This window comes from Triticum aestivum, chromosome 7B (assembly GCF_018294505.1).
Source record: "Triticum aestivum cultivar Chinese Spring chromosome 7B, IWGSC CS RefSeq v2.1, whole genome shotgun sequence".
Classification (NCBI taxonomy): Eukaryota; Viridiplantae; Streptophyta; class Magnoliopsida; order Poales; family Poaceae; genus Triticum; species Triticum aestivum.
Window position 1 is genome coordinate 701,904,038 of NC_057813.1, and position 8,856 is coordinate 701,912,893.

At 47.0% G+C, this 8,856-nt stretch overlaps 1 protein-coding gene across 1 annotated transcript in view; it reads left to right on the forward strand.

Moving 5' to 3' along the window:
• The first annotated feature begins 7,580 nt into the window (after window positions 1-7,580).
• The window catches only part of LOC123158522 (AAA-ATPase ASD, mitochondrial-like), a 5,536-nt gene continuing 4,260 nt past the window's right edge, over window positions 7,581-8,856 (forward strand). Inside the window, exon 1 of the mRNA XM_044576473.1 lies at window positions 7,581-8,841. Coding sequence (XP_044432408.1) covers window positions 7,605-8,841 — 1,237 coding nt within the window. The 5' untranslated portion in view covers window positions 7,581-7,604. The remainder of the gene's footprint in view (window positions 8,842-8,856) is intronic.

An 8,856-nucleotide genomic window follows, 5' to 3' on the forward strand; every position in this document is an offset into this window, starting at 1 on the left:
TGATTTTTTTTGGCAAGAACTGAAGTGGTAACAAGAGGGACGAGAGAGGTGTACCAGGCAGCATCAATCAAGGTAACTTCCCTTCTAGCTCCAGATCCTCCCTTCTTCACTTTCCCTTCCCCTTTGCCTCTGGATCTGCCACTGGTCTTCTCCACAATTGGAGGGAGTAGCAACAGTAATATGATATCTGTGTAATTAAACACCACTCTGTGCAACTAGACCCGGTAGAAAAACCAACTTCTGCCTATATGTGTGCAAATAGACACAAGGGAGTAGTTTTGCAAAAAAGAAAGTGCAACAAACAGCCCATACTAGAAACCTGGAGTGGATGTAGCGTCTGTGCAAATAGAAGCCTATATTTGTGCAACTAAATCATGGATCCAAGCCAACTTTTCCTGCAATGTGTGCAACTAACAGCCAAAACTATAGAAGAGTAAATATATGTGCACACTAAGCACTAATCCAAGGACAACTTTCACGCAAAATGTGTGCAACAAACAACCCAGATGTGAAAGATGGACTAGGTGTATTGTTTGTGCAAAAATAAGCACATATTTGTGCAACTAAGCCATCAGTCCAAAACACTTTCCGCAAGCATGTGTGCAAAAAAACATCCGACTAGAAAGATGGACTTGGTGTACTGTTTGTGTAAAAAGCACATATTTGTGCAACTAAGCATGGGTCCAAGCCAACCTTTTTATGCACATGTGTGCAACAAAACAGCCCAGACGGGAGTCCATCTGTTCTAATCTTTTGGCTATTGGTTGCACACATTGCAATAAAATGTGGTTTTTGATCCATGTTTAGTTGGCACAAATATGGGCTTCTATTTGCACAGACACTACATTCAGTCTATATTTTCCTGCAAAAGATGTGTGCAACCAACACACAGACTAGATGAAATTAAAAAAGATTGATTTGCTGTCTGTGCAAATATAAATATATGATTGTGCAACTAAACTTGTATCCAAAGCCAACTTTGCTGTAAATGTGAGCAGCAAAGAAACTAGACTAGAAAAAGCACAAGGACAATATTAGAAATGAGCGTACAAATAGTCTTGTCTCAAACAAATTGCAATAGGGGGAATATGTTTTATATGATGTTCTATATACTAAAAGTGAAATAGGAAAGAAGATGAAATTTTATTTCCTGTCATCAGGAAAAGGTACCAAAGGCGATCACATTCCAACGTGATCACCTGAGGTTTTGCAACCTAAAGGTGCCAAAGGTGATCACCTTCCGACGTGATCACCTGAGGTTTTGTAAACAAAAGGTGCCAAAGGTGATTAGTTAAAACTGCATACAAAATATTTGTTGTTCTTCAAAAAAACTGGATAAAAAAGGTTGATGATGCCAACTAGATATTATGTTAGTTGTGCAACTACAAAATGTAGAGGATGCTAACTAAAATAGTTACTCTTGTGCAAGTGGAAAGGCTGAGGATGTCAACTAGTTAGATGCTATTTTGTAACTAGAAAATGCTCAGGATGCCAACTAATTAAATACTCCTGTGAAACTAGAAAGGCTGAGGGTGCCAAGTCATTAGATACTCTCGGGCAGCCCCCAAAAATTTGAAGATGGGACTAAAAAAATGTTACTCTTGTGCAACAAGAAAGGCTGAGGATGTCAATTAGTTAGATACTGTTTGTGCAAGTAGAAATGTTGAGGATGCCAACTAATCGAATAGTCTTGTGCAACTATAAATCTTGAGGATGCCAATTAATTAGATGCTCTTGGGAAAATAATATTTAGCACTTGCATGACCAATCAAAAAATTGCACATTCACGTTTCAGGCCTATAGAAGAAAATGCTGGGGGCGTCAATGCAGCTACAAAAAGACTGAGGATGTCAACTAATTGGATGGTATTGTGAAACTAGAAATGCTGAGGATGCCATCTAAGCAGGTACTCTTGTGCAACTAGAAAAGCCTGAGGATGCCAACTAAGCAGTTACTCTTGTGAAACTAGAAAAGCCAAAGGATGCCAGCTCATTAGATACTCTCCGGGACACGTCATCATCCTCTCTATCCCCATCATTATCAGCGCCACGTGGTTGCCGCTTACTAGCCCATTTTGAGCTCCGCCGAGAGGTCCTATTTGGAGAACCCAACAATGAACAAAAATATTGAAATGTGGAAGGGTAAAACAAAAGAGCATAATAAATGGTACTATGATAAAAGAAAAAAGAAATATGTACCTCTGTTTAACTGCCAGGCACATCTCCTTCACCAACCATTTTGTCTCTGCAAAACAGAAAAGAACAAACATATTAGTCAAAATTAACAAAATTGCATGGGGAAGACAAAATGGGGGTGGGGTAGGCTACATTTACATATGAAGTTGGCAACTTAAATTAACAAGTTGCACATGGGCAGAAAAAAAGAAAAATAAATGGCTACTCTTAATATGAAGTTGGCAATTCAAGATAACAAGTTGCACAAGAAGCAAACAGAGAGTTGCACATGAATTCCTACCTGGGTGAGCGAAAAAATTTCCACCCAGAAACAATTATACTACTTGGTTGGCTAGTCAATCAAAAGAACTTGATAAGATGACTTGCCTAGTTGCAGAAAAGGTGGGCAATGAGGCCTACTTGTAGGACGACATGCTTCCAGTTTACAGCAGTGTTAAGTTTTCAATGGTCATATCCAACTGAGAACTACTATATGTGCAACTACAATACTGTAGATGCCAAAAAAATATGTGACTAGCAAAAATAGATCGACTTAATCAACTCCCTACCAGTAGGATGTGCAACTCTGACAACAGCCCCGACCAACTGCATGATAGTCAATGTGCAACTCTGAAAATATGGTTGTGAAACTCTTCTTATGCTCTTCAGAAAATTCAAGATTGATAATTTACAGAACATATAAGTGTTACAGTGTTTGCTGACTAAAGAAAACACTTATTTCACCACCCAATCATTCAACGTTAGCTGATTTAAAAAAACACTTATTTCACCACCCAATCGTCCGCTGAATGATAAGTTTTTGCAAGGAAGATGAAACATACATAGAATTGGACAAGTTTGCTTCAGTAACTATCATCATGTACTCTAGCAGACTACCACCAAATTAGAAGAGGAAATTATACTTAACTAAAGATGTGAAGATAAACTAGACCCGTGTGCCAGGTTTACTAGCAAAATACTACTATACTATACTAGATTGTATTGACATGCAGGCACCTAGAAATACACCGGTACCTCTGAACATTGTGCTTCTGCAGTACATATTGCTAGGATATGATGGTCCAATCAAAGAATTTCCGACGAGAAGCTCTCGCAGCCGAGCGAATGCAACGCTCTCCCACAGGACCCCTCTGGATGAATCAGCCCAGAAACGCTGCCGGCGTCTGGACCTGACATTGTTGCACCTCCGCCCAACAGATCATGACGCTGGAAAGACCATATCAGACACCACTACCACCGAAGGTTGCTCCATCTCCTGCATAGCATGACACCGACATCACACACCACCATGGCCAGAGGATCCTCCACCCCCACCATCTGGGGAGAAGTGGACTCAGTCGGGACCGGAGGGAAAGGATCTCAGCCGGCCTCGGGCAAAGGGAATAGAAGACGGCCCCATCCCATTGACAGCGGGGGGAAAAATGGCGATGGGGCTGGATCTGGTTGGGCAGGGAGCAGCCGGACAGTTGGGGAGGATCCCATGGTGGAGTGGTTCGGTGGTGGTGTGGCCAAGCCAACTGTCGTGGTGGTGGCGCGACGAGGACCTCGGGGCAGAGCCACGCGGGATGGTCCTCCCCTCCTCCGATCCGCCTGTGGAGCATGGTGGCCGATTAGTGGCGGGCTTCTGGTGGTCGGCGTTGAGGGAAGAAGCCCCTCTGATCCAGCTCCGTGGGAAGAGTGAGAGGGAGGCACGGGTCGGGTGAGAGAACGAGAGAAGAGTCGTGGGTGGTGCGGTGAAGAGAGAGAGGTTGTCGGTGGGGTGGGCTAGGAGCTTGTACTTCAAACTTTTATAATAGATGTTGATATAAAAAAAGTGAAGGCTCAGAAAAAAAAAGACTGACGTCAATCCGTAGTTCTAGCCCCCCTCATGCCGAGCTAACGGCAACTTCAGGTGACAGGCCCGTGACCTGGCCCGGCCAAAAGTACGTCATGACTGCTTTTTGCCTCGGCAGACACTAGACCAGCAAGCTGGTGTATATGCTTGCGTCATCGGCAATACGTGGGTCACTACCGGGCTATTTAGACCGCGACGTAGGATTCGAAGCGAGTGGTGTGGTACTAATATTTCTTTCGGCACCGTCTAGTACACGCCCAACCGAGCGGTGTACTCCTTCACGGCCCAGCTAAGCTGTGCCTTTTCCAGAAAAATAAATAAGCTAAACTGCGAAAATTCTAATGTGATCCCGAGCTCACAGGAGCCTGAAATCTGTGCCACTTACTCGCCTCATGATCAGTGTTGCTATGGGTATTGCAGTACGTATTGACTCATGGTACTATTCCCCCGAACACGAGATGGCCCACCGTGCAGAAAACTCCGTCAGTTAGTCTGCTGGCGAATTAGACGGGAGTGGACGTGGTGATCCGTTTGGTAACGGAAACTGGTCCAAAGGAGCCGTTTTGCTCATGTGGTTCAAATTTCGAATGCAAGCCTGCTCAGCTGGCTTCAATATCGGCCTCGACTGCTTTGCCATCCCCATTTATGCCTGTACCTCATTCAGCTTACAGAAATTGGTTGGTTGGTTTACAGCAGTCAACTATAATATTCAGACCTAAGCAGCAGTTTTGCTAACAAAATTTGTTCCAGGTTGTACACAATCAGATTCACACAACACCAGCTATAATTCAAAGAATGCAGTCCAACCAGAGGAATAACTGACCATGACTATGACTAGTGCATATTCAAAAAATTCAGAAAACCAGTTTTGCTCACAACTGAAGGATCATCTTGCTCTAAACAAAATAGAGCCATAGCGACCATCATTAGTGCATGTTCAGAAAATTCAGAGAATGCAGTCCAAACAGAGGAACAGCTATCAGTTACACATACATGAAAAGCATCAATGGCTTTAATCCTAGATCATACAGATAAAAAACACTCAATTACAATGAAAGAAAAGTATTTCTTATTAGTTATCCCATCATTTGGGTCGGCGGAAATTAACCGATCCTGACTTCCACTGCCTTCTGGCAGTTGTTCCTTCAGTGTCCTTCAACTCCACAGTTTTTGCATCTCGCTGGTTTACGTGGCTGGTTCGGTACATCCCCTCGTTCTGGGCAGGTTGTCCGCTTGTGTCCTTGCTGCCTACATACGCCGCAAAATCTTGATCTCTTACTTAAACCTTCATACGGCGCCTTCTCCCTACTTGTTGTTGGCCTGCCAACTTTCTTCTGCCTGGCTGGTGCTAGCAGGTTCCCTAGCCTATTATCAGACTGTTAGCTTAATCGCTGTCATCATTGCTGTTGTTAACCTCTGTACCATCTACTGCTTCGCATACATCGCCTCTTGATTGCATCCTGTTATCAATCCTAGTACTACATGCTAACCTGTCTTCCAAACCAAGGCCATCTCGGACGTCTGTAAATGGCTTCATCTCTTTTGCACAGTGTTTGAATAGCGAGATCAAGTGCTCATAAGCTGCCACACTTGAGTCTCCCATCCGAACAAGCTCCATGGCTTGCATATACATGTTGAAATGCCGGAAACTAAACGGGTTTTCTTGAGCATTGTCTCTCTGGTACTGCATCAGGTGCGCTGGAAGTATATCTCTTGCATCCCTTGTCCACCTTTTCACAATGTGCTTATTTGGGATCTCCGTAACACGAATGAAGTTGAGAACCTGCATTTTTTCACAAACAGACTGTCAGCCTGACCTGTGCCACTTAAATCATCAGTGCATCAATACAAAAAGAAGAAGCCTATGTATACTCATGCTATGTGCATCACCTTCAGGATATGGCTGCACAACAGCCCCATATGGGCGAACTGCCCGCACTCGCAGTCAAATTCCTCCCCTCATTCGATCACCGTCACCTTGTATGAAGTTCTGCACCATTTCTCCCTCCGTGCAGCATCTATATGTATTGCGACATACTCCGTTCAGTCACAACAGTTAATCTATCAGGTTGGGTTTTGTAGCACACTCACTAGTTACGAAATTACATTAACTGAACTTTCTGGGTGTCAATAACTACGGCTTGTCAGCCATCTCTGCAAGTATGCAGTATGTAAGCCTAGACCACTGTTAATTATATTTCTTCAGCACCATTACATCAGTTGCTGCTTGCAGATTTGGCAAGCACACACACAATTTTGTTCTATCAATTTTTTATGCAATTGCTAGGCCAAGGTGTTCGTACCTTTGCATCCAGCCTGGTGTTTTTGGGTCCACATGTTCTATCGAGTGCTCGGAGCCCTGAGGCATGTCCGCGCCGGCTCCGTCAGCCCGACAGATCTGCCCGTCCGCTTGAACCTGCCGGGGCTGCAACCTCAAGCTCCGCCGGTACGGCGACTGGGAACCGCACGGGCTCCATTGCCCCGTTATTATCATTCACCTCCTCAAGCAGTGTTCTACTTATTCCACACAAAATTTTCAGCGTTAGGATATAGATCAGTCCCCAAAATCCGAGCAGAAAACATTGAAAAGAATGGGTCACGAAGCAGATCCCTACCTGTTTATCGGCTGCAGTAAGACTGGTCGCTGCCACCCCGGCGAGGTCGCTGGACCGTCCAGTCGCCGTCGCCGGACTTGATATCTCCACCTATTTCGCCGACCGGTATGTGAGCCAAATCCAACTTCGCTACCTTACCCAGCGAGCGGCCCAACCACTGCATTAATTGCGTGGACTGCCGGCGCTAGCGGAAAGCACTGTACCTGATCCACGGATCAGGACGCCGGCGTCCGCCACGAGCCACGGCTCAGCCACGCTTCGCCGACGGCGTCCAACCTTGCCCCGTCTGTCAGGTGCGTACAACGGTGTATATTATAATTTCCCATGTACGCTATGGACCCGGCGACTGGCTCAGGCATTTAAAGCACCGAATCTCACGGCAGTTTTGGACGGGCGTGATTCCGAGCTCCTGTGAGCTCGTGATCACATACTCCGCGTCCGCTAAACTGTGCCTTTGTCCTCGGGGGTCATCAGCACCATACTTCATCTCGCCGACGACTGAGCACCATGCATGTCACCTGCCGACCTCATGCATCTCTCATTAGTTTCAAAGCTACGTAGTATTGTAGTATTATACACATGCAAACTTTTATACTAGCCTGCTGTGAGAAGATGCAATCAATCGTCTAAAAAAGTGTCATGATGCAATTAACAGTCGAAATCCTGACGCATCTGGTTGGCTACAAAACTGAGCTAGCCAAGTCTGCATTTGCCATTGGATCCATTAAGTAATCTCGTTTCCAAGGACTGTTCGATCATCGCTCGCCGGTTCTCCTCACCTGCTCCGGCCCCAACGACCACGACAACACGTGCTTAGCTAAGCTACAACCTCAGCAAAATCATCACACAAACCATTGGCATTATATACGCAACACGTACACGCATGTCCAGTCAAGTCCAGGTCACTACGGCTTTCCATCGATACAATATCAAGAGGAGCTCCAACCTCCAGGTCCGGCCATGGCAGCGGCGGCCATGGAGAGGTGGGCGGGGCTTGGATCAGCGGTGGCGACCGTCATATTCCTCTGGTCCGTGGTGCAGAACTATGTGCACCGGACCTTCCGCCTCTACCTCACAACCTGGGCCGCCAAACTTATCGCCTCCTTCAACCCCTACCTCCAGATCACCATCTCGAAGTACGGCGCCGAGCGCTTCCAGCGCAGCGACTTCTTCCTCGCCGTCAAGGCCTACCTCACCGACGCCTGTGCTTGCCGCGCGCGCAAGCTCAAGGCCGAGCTCGGCAAGGACATTAAGAACCTCCGGGTCTCCATGGACGACCACGAGGAGGTCACAGACGACTTCTGCGGGACCACCATCTGGTGGTACGCCTCCAAGAGGCAATCCAAGGCCAACGTCATCCATTTATACCCCGGCCAGGACGAGAGGCGCTTCTATCGGGTCGTCTTCCATCGACGGCACAGCGACCTTGTCGTTGACTCCTACCTTCCTTTCGTACTCGGTGGGGGTCGCGTTTTCACTGTGAAGAACCGCCAACGCGACCTCTTCACCAACAATGCTAGCGGCAGCTGGAACCCATACCAGGGCAAAAGCGTCTGGAGCCATGTCCCCTTCGAGCATCCTGCCACCTTTGACACGCTCGCCATGCACCCCGATGAGAAGGAAGCTGTCATCGACGACCTCATGGCCTTCCAGGAGAGCAAGGAATACTATGCCAAGGTCGGCAAGGCATGGAAGCGCGGGTACCTCCTTTACGGACCGCCCAAGTCTACCTTGATCGCCGCCATGGCCAGCTTCCTCGACTATGACGTCTACGACCTCGAGATTACGGCGGTCAAGAAAAACACCGAGTTGTGGAAGTTCTTCATCGAGACAACGGGCAAGTCCATCATCGTCATAGAGGACATCGACTGCTCCGTCGACTTCACAGGAAAACGCCGCAAGGACAAGAAGGCCTCAAGCGACAAGGACTCCGACAACGATGACAAGCCCAAGCTACCGATAGAGCCAGAGAAGGACGATGCCACCAAGGTGACGCTCTCGGGCCTGCTTAACTTCATCGATGGGCTGTGGTCTGCTTGCGGAGGTGAGCGGATCATCATCTTCACCACCAACCACAAGGAGAAGCTGGACCCGGCATTGATCCAGCGTGGCAGGATGGACAAGCACATCGAGATGTCCTACTGCCGCTTTGAGGGCTTCAAGGTGCTCGCCAAGAACTACCTAGATGTCATCGAAAGTCCTCCCCCTCCCC